The 17,326-nt window shown below is 40.6% G+C and overlaps 1 protein-coding gene across 1 annotated transcript in view; it reads right to left on the bottom strand.

Moving 5' to 3' along the window:
- Positions 1-3,621: 3,621 nt before the first annotated feature.
- Positions 3,622-17,326, bottom strand: part of LOC138970137 (phospholipid-transporting ATPase ABCA3-like) — a 184,847-nt gene continuing 171,142 nt past the window's right edge. Inside the window, exon 10 of the mRNA XM_070342619.1 lies at positions 3,622-4,023. Within this exon, the coding sequence (XP_070198720.1) occupies positions 3,633-4,023 (391 nt within the window). The 3' untranslated portion in view covers positions 3,622-3,632. The remainder of the gene's footprint in view (positions 4,024-17,326) is intronic.

Here is a 17,326-nt window from a genome sequence, read left to right as displayed (position 1 = left end):
CCCCTAATGGCTTTGCCGTGAGGGCGTAAAACTTTCATTTCACTCGAAAGAACACCAAAATCTCACAATGACACAACGTTGGTTTTACGTTGCGTTTTTTGGTTGGCTCAACGTAAATTTCACGTAAAGTTCGCAACGTTCCTAATGACACGAAAAATTCACATTTTCGCAACGTCGTATTCACGTTGTGTGTTTGCTGGGGACGTTCTAGTAAGTATGGTGACACGCGTGCATTAACTAATTTGAAATACAAAATCAATTTGTGTCTTTTTCGCCTCTCCTTCAGTGTTGTAAATCCTGATTCATCGTACACTTTTTGGTGACTCGTGCCACGAACTGCACCTATAATGGTTCTTATGGCATCAAGATGCAAGTTTTCTAATAAAGTAGCTAATCTGTCAGAACAGTTATCCCAAATGACGTCAGAAAAATCAAAATGGGGAATAATAAAAGATTTATACATAAGTTCAAGTGCCTTTCGGCTAAGGCGATACTTATAGGACCGAAAACATGAGAGAAGAACACGTACTTTAGATATAATTGACTGAACATGTGATTCCCATTTGCAGTCGCTCTGAATCAGTACACCAAGATGTTTGTGAACGTGGTTTTCTCTCAGAATTGTTCCATCAAATACAAGAGGAAGGGTTTCAGGCATTCTATTTCCAGAAAAGGTCATCAAATCTGTTTTTAAATTATTCCATTTTTCCGCCCAGTGTGCAATTTTGGCTAAGTCTGCATTCAAGATCTGTGACCGCGTGTTTGCATCATTTAGAGATAAATACAAACTGGTATCATCAGCAAAAAGTTTAATGACAGATTCGATATCAATGACAATATCGTTAATGTACACAAGGAACAACAAGGGCCCCAGAACAGAACCTTGGGGAACACCTGAACAAACACGTCCGTATGTCGATTTCCTGCCTTGGATAACAACGGCTTGTAACCTGCCTGTCAAATAATCTTCAAACCATTTTAATAAAACACCTCTTATGCCTATAGCATATAATTTATGCAACAAACCCTTGTGCCACACTCTGTCGAAGGCTTTTGATATATCACAGAAAACAGCCTGAGTCGTCAACTGCTTATCTAAGGATTGACAAAAATCGTCATACATACTCAACAACTGAAAACTAGTTGAATCACCAGGAATAAACCCTGACTGAGAAACCGTTAATAAATCATTCTCTGTGAGATATCGAAAAACATGGGCTTGAACACATTTTTCCAATACTTTTCCAATGCAACTGAGTAATGAAATCGGACGATAGTTACTACAGTGTTCTTTTTCACCTTTCTTATAAATGGGATTCACATGAGCTACTTTCCAAATTTTCGGAAACTTTCCCTCAGCCAACGATCTCTGGAAAAGGGTTGCAAGCGGATTTGAAATAATACAAGCAGCAAGTTTAAGAAGTTTATTGTGAACCAAATCAGGACCTACTGCTTTCCTAACATCGAGGTTGTTTAGAACAGCGTACACCATTTCGGTAGTTATCACGAGAGGACTAATGGAAATAGGCTCTTCTTCAACTGGTGGAACGTCATCATCATGACCTTGTATATGCGACTGTCGTAGAAATGCTTCATTAAAAACCTCGGCTTTGTCCTCTGCAGAGTAATAAACAATTCCATTGCTTTCAATCGGCGGAATCTCATTTGTACTCATTCCTTTCTTTTTCAAAAAAGAGTTGACTACCTTCCACCAGTCTTTATTGCCAAAATTATGAGGTGACAATATTCTATTTTCTAGTTCCCTAATGTGCTCTTCTTTCCTTTTTCTTATAACATCAGTCAAATTATTTCTCAACCGTCGGAAAAGAGACCAGCACCATACAGTATCCAGACGTTTGGCTAATGCGTGAATATATTGCTTTTGTCCTAATCAACTTTTTGATTTCCTCGGTGATCCATACAGCATCGTGTCCGTTCATTGTCACTACCTTTACAGGCATACACTCTTTAGCTATCATCATTAACTTATCGGAAACATTTCAGCGGCGTCATCAATGGATTCTAAATCGACTATATTATTCCAATCTACACTTTCCATATCTTGCAACAACTTGTCAACATCGATTTTGGAATAATTATATAGTGTTCGTTTGAATGAACCACCCGACGGTACGTCATAATTCAAATATACAAAAGGACACGAGTGGTCACTGCATACAGGTGGTAGAACACCAACTCTTTTTACCAAGTTAGGACACGGAGTTAATACCAGATCAATTATAGTTGACGAGGTATCGGTTATTCGAGTGGGTTCTGATATCAACTGAGATAAACTTTGTGTTTGTGTTCATTAATTCCCGCAGATGAAACGGGGGGTTAACAGTACAATCAGCGTTGAGATCACCAAACATAATAAACTTATGTGGGGTATTCATGGCAAGTTGAACGGAATCGTTGATAAGAAGCCAATGGTCGACGGTTGCACTCGGTGGTCTATAAAACACACCAACGAGAAGAGTATCTTGACCCAACTTAGTCTCAATCCAGATCGCTTCCAAATTAGGTATACACAAGTCGATCCTCGGTTTGCAAATCAGATTATTATTTACATAAACGGCAACGCCGCCGTGGGAATCCCCGGGCCTATCACGTCTAACTGGAGGGTGGTAACCTTTTAAGCAGATGCAGTCTTGGTCAACTTTGTCCGACAGCCAGGTCTCAGATACAGTTATTATATCAAACTTCCCCAATTCGGCCTCAAGGAACGGTGTCTTATATTGAAGACTGCGAGTGTTTACATGAACAATAGAGATCCCATCCCCTCGGGTTGTGCTTGGTCCAGGATTAGGATGGATATCACCACACATAAACAACAATAAGCAAATTGCAATAGATATGGTTTGAGGTGTAAAATTCACAGAATCAGCACAAAAAATGAGTGAGGTGGCATATTTCCACATCGATCCAGCAAAGTTCACAGCAATGTCGTAACAACATATTGGGTCGTTACGAGTAAGCTTCCGGGCAGGAAATAAAAACAAAAACAACGCAAGAGACAAGCCAGCACTACCATACGTTCTGTTTATAACCTCTGTACCCCATTTGTGACCCTCCACCACGGAATGAGTCGCATGTCACCTTTGCATGATTTTCACATTTGTACATTTTCCTAAAGAGGTTTTTATGCTCTATCCAGTGGTGAAAACCGTTTTAGAAAAGAGCGAAAACTGTTTGAGTTATAAGCCTGTGACTAAGGTGACCCTCACACTGTTACCAGACACTCCCCGGACTTATTTTAAGCCTAGCGCAGAACCGCGCGAGGTGACATGCGACTCATTTCGTGGTGGAGGGTCACATATCAAGATTTTCTTCTTTTTGTAAGACCTGGTTTTCTAAGTTTTTGGGGAGGTCTTACATTGGGGGTGGGGGTGGGTGTGGGGGGGTCCATTGTATTGTCATTTTCTATGGAAACACCATCACGATGTAACGTTGTAACTGCGTATGGTTGTAGATCAAATTGTCACACAGTATAGCTTGGCGCACACACACACACACACACGCACTTTCCCCAGCCATCCAGCAGCCTCCACAGTGGCAGTAACAACCCCCACCCCCACCCACACACCCACCGACCCCCCTCCCCTCCCCCACACACCTCCCTCCGACCCTCCCTAGTGTTGCTGTTGCTGGCCGGTGGTGAAGTAGAGGAAGACCTGCTCGAGAGAAGTCTGACGCACGTTGTAGTCCTCTACGTTCAGCGCGTCCTTGGCGTTCTCCAGTGCGCGAAACATGTCCGACATGAGCATTTTGGGGTCCGGGACCTGGATGTGTGCGTAGCCCTGGTCAGAGTCGAAGCATTTGGCGGAGGGGAAGTGACTCTGGACGTAGGCCACGAGGGGTTCAGAGGGCGCCAGTTGATCGTCCTGCGTTATGCCCATCTTGACCGATAGCGTGAAGCCTTGACCGAAGCGCGACTTGAGGTGCTGCGTGGTGCCCAGACACTTCATTCTGCCGTTGACCATGATGGCCACACGTGTACACAGCGCCTCGCACTCCTCCATGCTGCAATCAACACAACACTTGTTGTAAAACGTTACCCAGTCACAATCAACACAAAACACTTGTTGTAACGCGTTACCCAGACACACTCACCACACAACACTTGTTGTAACGTACCCAGTCACACTCAACACACAACACTTGTTGTAACGCGTTACCCAGACACACTCAACACACAACACTTGTTGTAACGTGTTACCCAGTCACAATCAACACAACACTTGTAACGCGTTACCCAGACACACTCAACACTTGTTGTAACGTGTTACCCAGTCACAATCAACACAAAACCCTTGTTGTAACGCGTTACCCACACACACTCAACACACAACACTTGTTGTAAAACGTTACCCAGACACAATCATCACATAACACTTATTGTAAATCGTTACCTAGATCAGCACGCCACACGTTTATTAAAACGTTTGTCACAAAGATGTGGGTATGATATGTGTGATGTGAAACACGTCGTGATTTTAACCTCCCTAAATATTGAATTGCGATGCGTAGGTGACAGAAGAAGCATTATCACGGGTTTCGTGGGTTGTACGAAAAAATAGCTTTAGCTTGTCATGAGTTGTGTTTACAAGTTTGAGAAATAGAGCTGGTTATGAACTAGAAAGATTGCAGCGCTTAAGATTTTCAACCAGGAAGGTTGTCAGCGTGTGTCGGTCTTGTTCGGGGAACACGCACTCTTTCAAGAGACGGGTCTCTTAAGGTAAATGATTTACTATGTTGTATATTATTGAAGTTTGAATACATAGCTGGAATGTAAAGGTTAGTGTATACACAGTGCACTAAATTCTAGTGTGAAGTTTTAAGATAATTCTTGTTGTGATTGTATCAGGATTTTTGTTGGGAAATTTCTTGAACATAAATGTGTATCCTTGGCATTCGATGTCATTAATCCAACAAATAAGCCCACACATTTGTGGGGCATATTTCCAGTTTGTGGACCACAAAAATAATGCCAAAAATTTGTGGGCCACATTTCCAGTTTGTGGACCACAAAATGAAGGCCAAAACAAAATGTGCGCCATAAAAATAAAGGCAAATAAAAGTAGTCGCTGCCAATCAAAACTTACTTATGTGCATTCCTATGGCAATCCGAATGGTGCAAAAGTCCCTTTTAGCTCTTGATGTCTAAATAACACATTATTTAGCTAAATAACGCGTTATTTAGCTAAACAATGCTTTATTTAGCTATATCATGCAATATTTAGCTAAATAATGCATTGTTTAAATTAAACAATGCATTATTTACAGATACAGAAAAAAGAGAGCCCAGAGCACTAAATAATGCATTGTTTAGCATAAATAAGAGATTGTGTTTGTAAATAACTCATTATTTATAAATAATTACGCGTTTTCTCTAAACAATATATTATATGTAAATAAAGTGTTATTTAAATAAATAAAATATTATTTAGATAAATAAAATATTATTTATCTAAATAAAATATTATTTAGATAAATAAAATATTATATGTAAATAAAATATTATTTATCTAAATAAAATATTATTTATCTAAATAAAATATTATTTAGATAAATAATTTATTATTTAGATAAATAATTTATTATTTAGATAAATAATTTATTATTTAGATAAATAATTTATTATTTACTGTTTTTGCCTTGAAATAGTATTATTACACTAAATAATGCTTTATATAGCTATATAATAGGTTTCCGCTATATAATTCATGATTTGGTAAATAATACATTATATACCGTAAATAAAATATTATATACCGTAAACAATTCATTGTTTAGCGCATCGCGAAGCCGTTTTTTCTCTTGTTGTTTTTTTCCACGTGTTTCCGTGGATCCACGAGAGCTCTGTTGATTCTCAAACTGACCAATCAGACAACTAGCATCTGTACACTAATTAAAGTCCCATTGTTGAGTGTGACGAAAACTCGTGGTGACGATTTTAAAACATGTTGGGTCACGCATGGTCCAATCTTACATGGTCCAATCTTACATGGTCCAACCTTACATGGTCCAACCTTACATGGTCCAACCTTACATTGTCCAATCTTACATGGTCCAACCTTACATGGTCCAACCTTACATGGTCCAATCTTACATGGTCCAATCTTACATGGTCCAACCTTACATGGTTCAACCTTACATGGTCCAATCTTACATGGTCCAATCTTGCATGGTCCAATCTTACATGGTCCAATCTTACATGGTCCAACCTTACATGGTCCAACCTTACATGGTCCAACCTTACATGGTCCAATCTTACATGGTCCAACCTTACATGGTCCAACCTTACATGGTCCAATCTTACATGGCTTACATGGTCCAACCTTACATGGTCCAACCTTACATGGTCCAATCTTACATGGTCCAACCTTACATGGTCCAACCTTACATGGTCCAATCTTACATGGTCCAATCTTGCATGGTCCAATCTTACATGGTCCAACCTTGCATGGTCCAACCTTGCATGGTCCAATCTTACATGGTCCAACCTTACATGGTCCAACCTTACATGGTCCAACCTTACATGGTCCAATCTTACATGGTCCAACCTTACATGGTCCAACCTTGCATGGTCCAATCTTACATGGTCCAATCTTACATGGTCCAACCTTACATGGTCCAACCTTACATGGTCCAACCTTACATGGTCCAATCTTACATGGTCCAACCTTACATGGTCCAACCTTACATGGTCCAATCTTACATGGTCCAATCTTGCATGGTCCAATCTTGCATGGTCCAACCTTACATGGTCCAACCTTGCATGGTCCAACCTTACATGGTCCAACCTTACATGGTCCAATCTTACATGGTCCAACCTTACATGGTCCAACCTTACATGGTCCAATCTTACATGGTCCAATCTTACATGGTCCAACCTTACATGGTTCAACCTTACATGGTCCAATCTTACATGGTCCAATCTTACATGGTCCAATCTTACATGGTCCAATAATATATATGGACCATGTAAGATTGGACCATGTAAGGTTGGACCATGTAAGATTGGACCATGTAAGGTTGGACCATGCACGATTGGACCATGTAAGGTTGGACCATGTAAGATTGGACCATGCAAGGTTGGACCATGTAAGGTTGGACCATGTAAGATTGGACCATGCAGGGTTGGACCATGCAAGGTTGGACCATGTAAGATTGGACCATGCAAGATTGGACCATGTAAGATTGGACCATGTAAGGTTGAACCATGTAAGGTTGGATTATGTAAGATTGGACCATGTAAGATTGGACCATGTAAGGTTGGACCATGTAAGGTTGGACCATGTAAGATTGGACCATGTAAGGTTGGACCATGTAAGGTTGGACCATGTAAGGTTGGACCATGCAAGGTTGGACCATGTAAGATTGGACCATGTAAGGTTGGACCATGTAAGGTTGGACCATGCAAGGTTGGACCATGTAAGATTGGACCATGCAAGATTGGACCATGCAAGATTGGACCATGTAAGATTGGACCATGTAAGGTTGGACCATGTAAGATTGGACCATGTAAGGTTGGACCATGTAAGGTTGGACCATGTAAGGTTGGACCATGTAAGATTGGACCATGCAAGGTTGGACCATGTAAGGTTGGACCATGTAAGATTGGACCATGTAAGGTTGGACCATGTAAGGTTGGACCATGTAAGGTTGGACCATGTAAGATTGGACCATGTAAGATTGGACCATGCAAGGTTGGACCATGCAAGGTTGGACCATGTAAGATTGGACCATGCAAGATTGGACCATGTAAGATTGGACCATGTAAGGTTGGACCATGTAAGGTTGGACCATGTAAGATTGGACCATGCAAGATTGGACCATGTAAGATTGGACCATGTAAGGTTGGACCATGTAAGGTTGGACCATGTAAGGTTGGACCATGTAAGGTTGGACCATGTAAGATTGGACCATGCAAGGTTGGACCATGCAAGGTTGGACCATGTAAGATTGGACCATGTAAGATTGGACCATGTAAGGTTGAACCATGTAAGGTTGGACCATGTAAGATTGGACCATGTAAGATTGGACCATGTAAGGTTGGACCATGTAAGGTTGGACCATGTAAGATTGGACCATGTAAAGTTGGACCATGCAAGATTGGACCATGTAAGGTTGGACCATGTAAGGTTGGACCATGTAAGGTTGGACCATGTAAGATTGGACCATGTAAGGTTGGACCATGTAAGGTTGGACCATGTAAGGTTGGACCATGTAAGGTTGGACCATGTAAGATTGGACCATGTAAGATTGGACCATGCAAGATTGGACCATGTAAGATTGGACCATGTAAGGTTGGACCATGTAAGGTTGGACCATGTAAGGTTGGACCATGTAATATTGGACCATGTAAGATTGGACCATGCAAGGTTGGACCATGCAAGGTTGGACCATGTAAGATTGGACCATGCAAGATTGGACCATGTAAGATTGGACCATGTAAGGTTGAACCATGTAAGGTTGGACCATGTAAGATGGGACCATGTAAGATTGGACCATGTAAGGTTGGACCATGTAAGGTTGGACCATGTAAGATTGGACCATGTAAGATTGGACCATGCGTGACCCAACATGTTTTAAAATCGTCACCACGAGTTTTCGTCACACTCAACAATGGGACTTTAATTAGTGTACAGATGCTAGTTGTCTGATTGGCCTGGTCAGTTTGAGAATCAACAGAGCTCTCGTGGATCCACGGAAACACGTGGAAAAAAACAACAAGAGAAAAAACGGCTTCGCGATGCGCTAAACAATGAATTGTTTACGGTATATAATATTTTATTTACGGTATATAATGTATTATTTACCAAATCATGAATTATATAGCGGAAACCTATTATATAGCTATATAAAGCATTATTTAGTGTAATAATACTATTTCAAGGCAAAAACAGTAAATAATAAATTATTTATCTAAATAATAAATTATTTATCTAAATAATAAATTATTTATCTAAATAATATTTTATTTATCTAAATAATATTTTATTTAGATAAATAATATTTTATTTACATATAATATTTTATTTATCTAAATAATATTTTATTTAGATAAATAATATTTTATTTATCTAAATAATATTTTATTTATTTAAATAACACTTTATTTACATATAATATATTGTTTAGAGAAAACGCGTAATTATTTATAAATAATGAGTTATTTACAAACACAATCTCTTATTTATGCTAAACAATGCATTATTTAGTGCTCTGGGCTCTCTTTTTTCTGTATCTGTAAATAATGCATTGTTTAATTTAAACAATGCATTATTTAGCTAAATAATGCATGATATAGCTAAATAAAGCATTGTTTAGCTAAATAACGCGTTATTTAGCTAAATAATGTGTTATTTAGACATCAAGAGCTAAAAGGGACTTTTGCACCATTCGGATTGCCATACATTCCTGATTGCCAGGGAATTTTGGAGTTCGGGGTGTAATGATTCACAAAAAATTCTAGCTCCAAACTGGCAGTAGGTAGGTAAGTAAAACCTATGTTATTTTTAAAGGCAATTGAACCAAGAATCTGTTTTTAGTGTCTAAACATGGAAATAATAATTAGTTTGGCTTATAATGATGTTCAAATATGAAATTTTGAAAAATCGGTCCGGCGCATCTTCAGGTGCCTGTGGATCTGCATGCAGGCCGAACACGGAAAACCCGAGGCGACATGCATGAGCAGAACTAATCTCTTGAGGAATAACAACAGAAGGTCTACAACTCCTCATAGACTCTGAGTAAGTTCAGACACCTATTCTTCAATGGTTTAATTAGGACATGTTATCAGAAAATACAAGATCATCTGTGTGTGTGTGTGTGTGTGTGTGTGTGTGTGTGTGTGTGTGTGTGTGTGTGTGTTTTCTAGTGACACATTTTTATTTTAAATTTTTAGTTAGAGCTTTGATTATTTACACACTTTTAGGAATTGACTTTTAGACATGATTAATTAACTGTCTAATTACCATTTTAAGTTATGCACATGTTTGCGTTATGCAAAACAGCTTGTCTTCAGCTAGGTTGTTCTTCTTCTTAGTTGTGGTGGTGTTTGTTTGCTTGTTTCCTCTGTTTTTAGTTTTGTTTCTTTTTTTATTTAGTCAAGTTTTGACTAAATATTTTAACATCGAGGGGGAATCGAAACGAGGGTCGTGGTGTATGTGGGTGTGTCTGTGTGTCTGTGTGTGTGTGTAGAGCGATTCAGACTAAACTACTGGACCGATCTTTATGAAATTTGACATGAGAGTTCCTGGGTATGAAATCCCCGAACGTTTTTTTCATTTTTTTGATAAATGTCTTTGATGACGTCATATCCGGCTTTTCGTGAAAGTTGAGGCGGCACTGTCACGCCCTCATTTTTCAACCAAATTGGTTGAAATTTTGGTCAAGTAATCTTCGACGAAGCCCGGACTTCGGTATTGCATTTCAGCTTGGTGGCTTACAAATTAAATAATGACTTTGGTCATTAAAAATCGGAAAATTGTAAAAAAAATTAAAAATTTATAAAACGATCCAAATTTACGTTTATCTTATTCTCCATCATTTGCTGATTCCAAAAACATATAAATATGTTATATTCGGATTAAAAACAAGCTCTGAAAATTAAATATATAAAAATTATTATCAAAATTAAATTGTCCAAATCAATTTAAAAACACTTTCATCTTATTCCTTGTCGGTTCCTGATTCCAAAAACATATAGATATGATATGTTTGGATTAAAAACACGCTCAGAAAGTTAAAACAAAGAGAGGTACAGAAAAGCGTGCTATCCTTCTTAGCGCAACTACTACCCCGCTCTTCTTGTCAATTTCACTGCCTTTGCCATGAGCGGTGGACTGACGATGCTACGAGTATACGGTCTTGCTGAAAAATGGCATTGCGTTCAGTTTCATTCTGTGAGTTCGACAGCTACTTGACTAAATATTGTATTTTCGCCTTACGCGACTTGTTTTATTTGAGAAACTCTGTGTGATAAGAAAGTGAGTGTACTACGTACAAAAGCAAAGCAAATAAGTAGATGGAGAGGTGAAAGAAAAAAGATGCAGTGTTTTGGCTTAAGGACTATACGCACTAATGATATTCTGAACTGTTTGTTTCAGTAACAGTCTGATGGACAAGAACTATACAGTGGAGAGGAAGTGGAATTACCTTAGCCGAAGTTAGCGGCCAACTTTTTCAAGATTTATCACAATATTTTTTCAATCAGAGGGCCTCCAACATGTCAAAATGTACCGGACAGCAGGCTGACTAGCCAGTGGTCACAACAGTGCTTCAAATCAGAAAAAAAGTGTGGACCAGTGAGAGAAAAAAAACTTAGGCCTAAGAGCAACACTACAGTTGACGATGTTTGGAAACAAATCTACTCAGGGTTTTATTGACCGCCGACCCTTATGAAATGTTCAGGCAAGTGATGAAAAGCCTCACAGTAAATCCTAACTTCACTCTCAACATAAACCACAAAGTACAATTGGGTTAAAATATATGTTTTGCTGTGGCATTATGTTCATTGATGAAAAATAGCAAAAAAGATCACACTGTAAGCATGCAAGAACCCTGATTGTAGATATATATATATATATCCTTCTCTGCAAGCGTCTCGTGCTGTGTGCATTATCTGACCTGACTCCTTTGCTATCGTTCTACATCAACAACCAACCCGTAACTGATGTGGATATGGGAAACAAAATTTCTCTCTTTCCTCTCTATCTCCCTCCCTCTCTCTTATGGTGCGCAATTTTGGACAGACATTGAGAAAAGCTCCATAAAAATAACAGTCTTGAGCAACAAAAACAATCTTACTATTTCATTCAAGATTACACGTAACCAACCTTCTTATGTTTTCTCAAATCTACAACAGATCTACACGTCAGATTTCGCGCAATATTTTTCCTTCAGCCAATGAAGGCACAGCTTGTTGTCTTGGTTTGATTATAAGGGGAAGTAAGTCATACGTAACTTCCGTTCGGTCTAGAACAACGTGGGTTTTTGTGTGCCAAAATCCGTGCCGTTTTGCAAAATAACAGCCGTAGCAACGTCTAATTGGTATAAATCTGTACATGTAGCTGGCTGATAGTTTAATGTATACTTGATTTTATCATAGCCGTTGTTTTGCTTTGCTAAGCTGTGTATGGCAGGAATGCGAAGTTTGCCGACGAGGTCGAGAGAATCAGTATCATACCTTGTATAAACCATAAGGAAAGACCCCCCGTCCATCACAAGTGACAGCCATAGGCCACGCCCACCTCGTGACGAGTGCCTGTGGTCTGCATGTAGCCTACTTACACTACAGGGACACGACTGCCAACTAGTCTCGGTCCGCTCAAAATAACAATCACCGAGACTTTCAGTAATTCCTTCGCGTGACGTCTAACCCTCTTACGCCATACTGTGACGTCAATGTAATATGACGTCTTCAAATGTTAAAGTTTCTACCACATACATACATGCATGCGCACGCACGCACGCACGCACAGACAGACAAAGTTTACCAACGCATAGGCTACACTTACGTGAGCCAAAAACCAGCGCAGTGGAGTGAGATTTCATTTGTTATTTCTTCAAACTTATAAGGCTATATCTTGTGAGCCCAGACAAGAATGTTTCTGAAATTTGGCACATGCAAAAGCCATTGCAAAGTATATACAGTTGCGTGCATGTCACATTTTGTTTCTAGGACGTAAAAAACGTTCGCAACATTAAAAACGGAAAACCGTTTCAACGTCCGTTCTCAGGTTCTTTTTTGCTTTAAAGTACTGGAACGAATATCGATAAGAGTCTTTAACATCGTTCTGTGTAGTTTTAGAATTATTACTCGCATAGCGATTGGTCAGAACCAATCACATGAGATGCAATGCGCGGGAAACCAGCCAGTTGATGTCGGAACAAGCCAGTGGATAAACGCTTCGTTTTTACTCTCATCAATTTTTGTGTGCTAGTGACTAGATACAAGGGATTGACATTCGTGTTAATTCTGTAAGTTTCCAGAAATAATTGTGTGTATTATTACAGAGTTTACTTGCTCAGGCCCTTTCAGTTGGCCGTTACTCAAGACGTACTGTTCAGTTCAGTTGAGCATCTACAGACCGGTTGAGCTTTCAGTCTTGCCGCCATGTCTGTTTCTGATGCAGAGGAGATTCCATTGTTGGCTGACACTTTAGATGTTAAAGACAAGCCAAAGAAAATAAAAGACAAGCCAAAGAAAACAAAAGATCCATCCTCCAGTGGTTTGGACAACATGATGGCTTTTATAGAGCGGATGGACACCAAATGGAGCTCGCGTTTTGATGCGTTGGACGATGAAATGGCCTCTTTTCGCTCGAAGCTTGATCAAGCCGCGGCCCCAGAACATGAATTGTCAAGCACGCAGCAAGAGCCTGCACAGGATTACATCAATGTTCTGGAACTGAAAGCAGCATTGTTGGCATTACAGTGTTTTAAAGGGAAAATACAGAACAAACACGTGAGGTTAATGCTGGATAATACAACTGCTGTGTTTTGTATCCAAAACATGGGGACAAGTCATTCAGATGACTGTAATAAAGTAACCTTTGACATTTGGTCCTGGTGCATTCAGAATGATGTCTGGATCAGTGCAGCTCATATTCCAGGAAAGGAGAATGTGGTTGCAGATCGGGAATCACGGCACATCAATATGGATGCTGAATGGAAGCTGGATAGTACTGCGGTGCAATCAGCATTGTGTACACTAGCTGTGTACCCTAAAATTGATCTTTTTGCTTCCAGACTGAACACCCAGATGGCGAGGTATGTGGCGTATAGGCCTGACCCGGCTGCGGTAGCCATTGATGCTTTTAGCATGTCTTGGAAAGGAATTGTATTTTATGCGTTTCCACCTTTCAGTGTGATCCCAGCAGTGCTGCAGAAAATACAGAGAGACGAGGCTGTGGGCGTGCTGGTGGTGCCGGACTGCCCTACGCAGGTGTGGTACCCTTTGATACAGAGACTGCTGATTGCTCCTCCAGTACGATTATCCTGCAGGACCAGACTACTACATCTTCCCAGTCAACCAGGGGCAGTTCACTCCTTGATTCTTTAGAAGAGACTAAATCTGCTAGTTTGCAGTGTTTTCGGAAGACATACCAGCAACAAGGTGTTATGGAGTGGTATAGCCCGGTTTTTAGGCCAGATGTTATGGCCCCTTATTGGCCTATTTCTAGACAATCATAAAGGTCTCTACACCACTCTATAAGTTTAGTATTTGTTTACAGGCTTGAATGTAATCTGAATAGTTGTCCGCTACAGTAGCTTTCAAGGCACAAGCGCACACGCACTCACACACGCAAAAACCTGGTGTTAAATGGATCTTGACACTGCCAAGACTAATTATTATTAGTTTACAAAGCTTTTTACATCACAAAATCATTTCCGGGCTTCGACCAGTACTCTAGGTCGACAACACCGCAAGAAACTCTACAGTCCAAGACGCAGACACCTTTTGGCTCAAACAAAGCAGCTTAACAGGTAAGACGAATAGGTATTCTACTGTACGTTACCCTACTGCCATCTTTCGGCTTTCAAGATGTTGGTATGGCTGTAAGTCCTTCAGACGACTGACAAGGGTGCACCAGTCCTCACGACACCGCAACCATTGCTTGACGTAGTCCTTGATCCTTCCAGTTCGTCTCGGCGGCTAACTGTAGAACCCTGCCAGCTCTCCATGCCATGGTCATGTCCACAAGCCGCAGTTGACTGGTTCAGTTCAGCCTCCGGCGATGAAAACCCCCCAGTTGGAAACACTGTAAAGTTTATAGTCCATAAATCAACTTGTCTTTAGTTTCTTTCACTCGCACAATAAAAATACTCACTCGTCCAACATATTAAGCTGCATGAGCCAATATAATTATTTACACGTTAATTCCTGTTTTCTAAAGCCAAGAAAACGTTACGTAAAACCCTCACATGTTTAAGCAGTGTAGCACAATAGCTTAGGCCTACACAATAACGTTAAACACAGAACCAGTCACTCTTCTCACATACGACAACATGACATGAAAATATAACCGGTTTCAAACATACCTCAAAAGAGTGTAAAGCCAACATTTAGTACAGTCGCCGGCCTGGCATGAATATGAAAATGGAAGATATCACGTAGACTGATAGGGAAAGTTCGTCAGTCTTCATCCTTCTTCAGTCAGATACCTAAAACAGGAGCCCGTCTGCTAAAGTGTTACGAAAAACATGAGTCGAGCTTGGCTCCTTGACGGCGACTGATTTTACAAAGTCGTTCTTGCTATGACATTGCCAGTGAGCTGTCGCCTGCATTACTTGCACGTGAAAAACCTTGTCAGTTACACAAAGGTTCAACTGCGGTCAACGCGACGGTATGCAGCCTATAGCCCTTTCCAATGTCTGACCATCGCTATAGTCTATTCTATTTACAACAATACACATTACCACAAATACGAGTAAACCGCTTCGTAACACAAGGAATGAACAGTGATGCTGTGGATTTGTTGATGAACTCATGGAGGCCTAATACAACAAAAGCATATAACACTTACATCAAGAAGCGGCATACATTTACAGTGGAAAACAGTGTGGTGTGCCCATCCCATGTAGACTTAGCCAATTTCTTGGCTGAACTGTACAAAGCCGGAGCCAGCTATATAGTACTGTAAATTTGGCACGTAGCGCAGTATCTGCGTTTCTCAGTGATACTAATTCTGATTATCATTCTGTGGGTAGTCATCCAGTTTTATGCCGGGTTGTAAAAGGAGTGTTTGAGAATAGGCCTTCACTGCCAAAATACCAAGAGGCTTGGGATGTTGACACTGTTGTTGAATATTTGGAAACTTGGGCGGAAGTGGAGAAACTGAATTTAAAGCATCTTACTTTGAGACTTGTCATGCTTTTGGCTTTGGTATCGGGACAGCGGGGTCAAACCCACCATACTTTACAAGTGAATGATGTAAAAGTGATGAAGGACAAATGCACTTTCGTTTACAGCTCAGTACTAAAACAGTCTAAACCGGACGTCACTTCCGGGCCCATGTAGAGAGGACGTCTTTTTGTGAGCTCTCAACATCTACGATGTAAAAACGTCTATTTCAAGTCGTTTAGGGCTCTAGTAACATGGACTGATAGTCCTCTGGGCTGTCGTAATCCTCCTACTAAGAATGTGACGTGAATATGTGAATTTTATCGTACTTTTCCTGAAAGACACGAACCTTGTCAATGCGTGATGTGTTATGAGTGAGTGATCCGCCATGCACCGTAGCCGGTCTGCATCAGTGAAGCGACGCAAAGCTGACACTAGTGGTGAAGGTGACATAGGCCTATCTAACACTCAGTCTACTTCTACGCCCAAGCCACCGAACCGACAGAAAAAACAGAAAGTGATAAATTCGCAGTTGTCTCAGCCTTCAATTGTAGACTCTTTTCTCCGGAAAAATAATGATGTGAGTGACAGTATGACAGCATCGGGTGGTGAGGACGATGACTTGAATATAATGAGTGGTACCGGTCTTGAGAGTGGTGACAGTGACACGGAGGTGGGAGAATGTTCAAACAAGGATCTTATGTCAGTACTGCTAGCTGTAAGAAAAGACCTGAAGAGTGTGAATCGTAAATTTGACAGCTTGGCACTCAATGTGGAAAAACTGGAGGGAGAGGTGTTTGATCTAAAGCAAGAAAATGACAATGTGAAGAAGCAACTCAAAGCGTGTGAGAAAAAGCAAGAAAACACAGAGAGTCAGTTACACGAGGTCCAGTACTACGCTAAACTTGCTTATGATCGGGTAGAGGCAAACGAACAATATTCTCGCAGAAACAATGTCAAACTACTGTACATTGAAGAGCCCTCTGACCATGCTGAGACGGGTGAAGAAAGTGAAGAAAAAGTTCTGAAAGTTTTCCATGACAAACTGAAGCTGACCAACATCAAACCATGGCACATTGAGGCAGCACACCGTGTGGGCAAACGAAAGGCAGGTCTCAACAGGCCTATCATTGTGAAATTCGTTTCACGAAAAAACAAGCGTGAAGTTATTCAGAACAGAAAACTCCTCAAGAATGTGCAGCCGAAAGTCGTCATCGTCGAAGACCTCACCAAATCAAAGTACATCCTCTTCCAGTGCACGCTCGATCACCCTGGCACCCGTGAGGCCTGGACCTCAGAGGGTTCCATCTTCGCTAAAGACGCGGCCGGCGCAGTCCACCGTGTTGAACGTGTAGCAGACCTGAACAGACTACCTCCCATCCCTGAGAATGACCCAGCCGCTGCTTCTACTCCAGCCCAGCGCCGTTTCCAGCAACGTAAAAAGAAAGAAATTGAACAAAAGAAACAATC

The sequence above is a fragment of the Littorina saxatilis genome, linkage group LG7 (assembly GCF_037325665.1).
Source record: "Littorina saxatilis isolate snail1 linkage group LG7, US_GU_Lsax_2.0, whole genome shotgun sequence".
In the NCBI taxonomy this organism is placed as follows: Eukaryota; Metazoa; Mollusca; class Gastropoda; order Littorinimorpha; family Littorinidae; genus Littorina; species Littorina saxatilis.
This window is presented reverse-complemented; position numbering and strand designations above follow the sequence as displayed.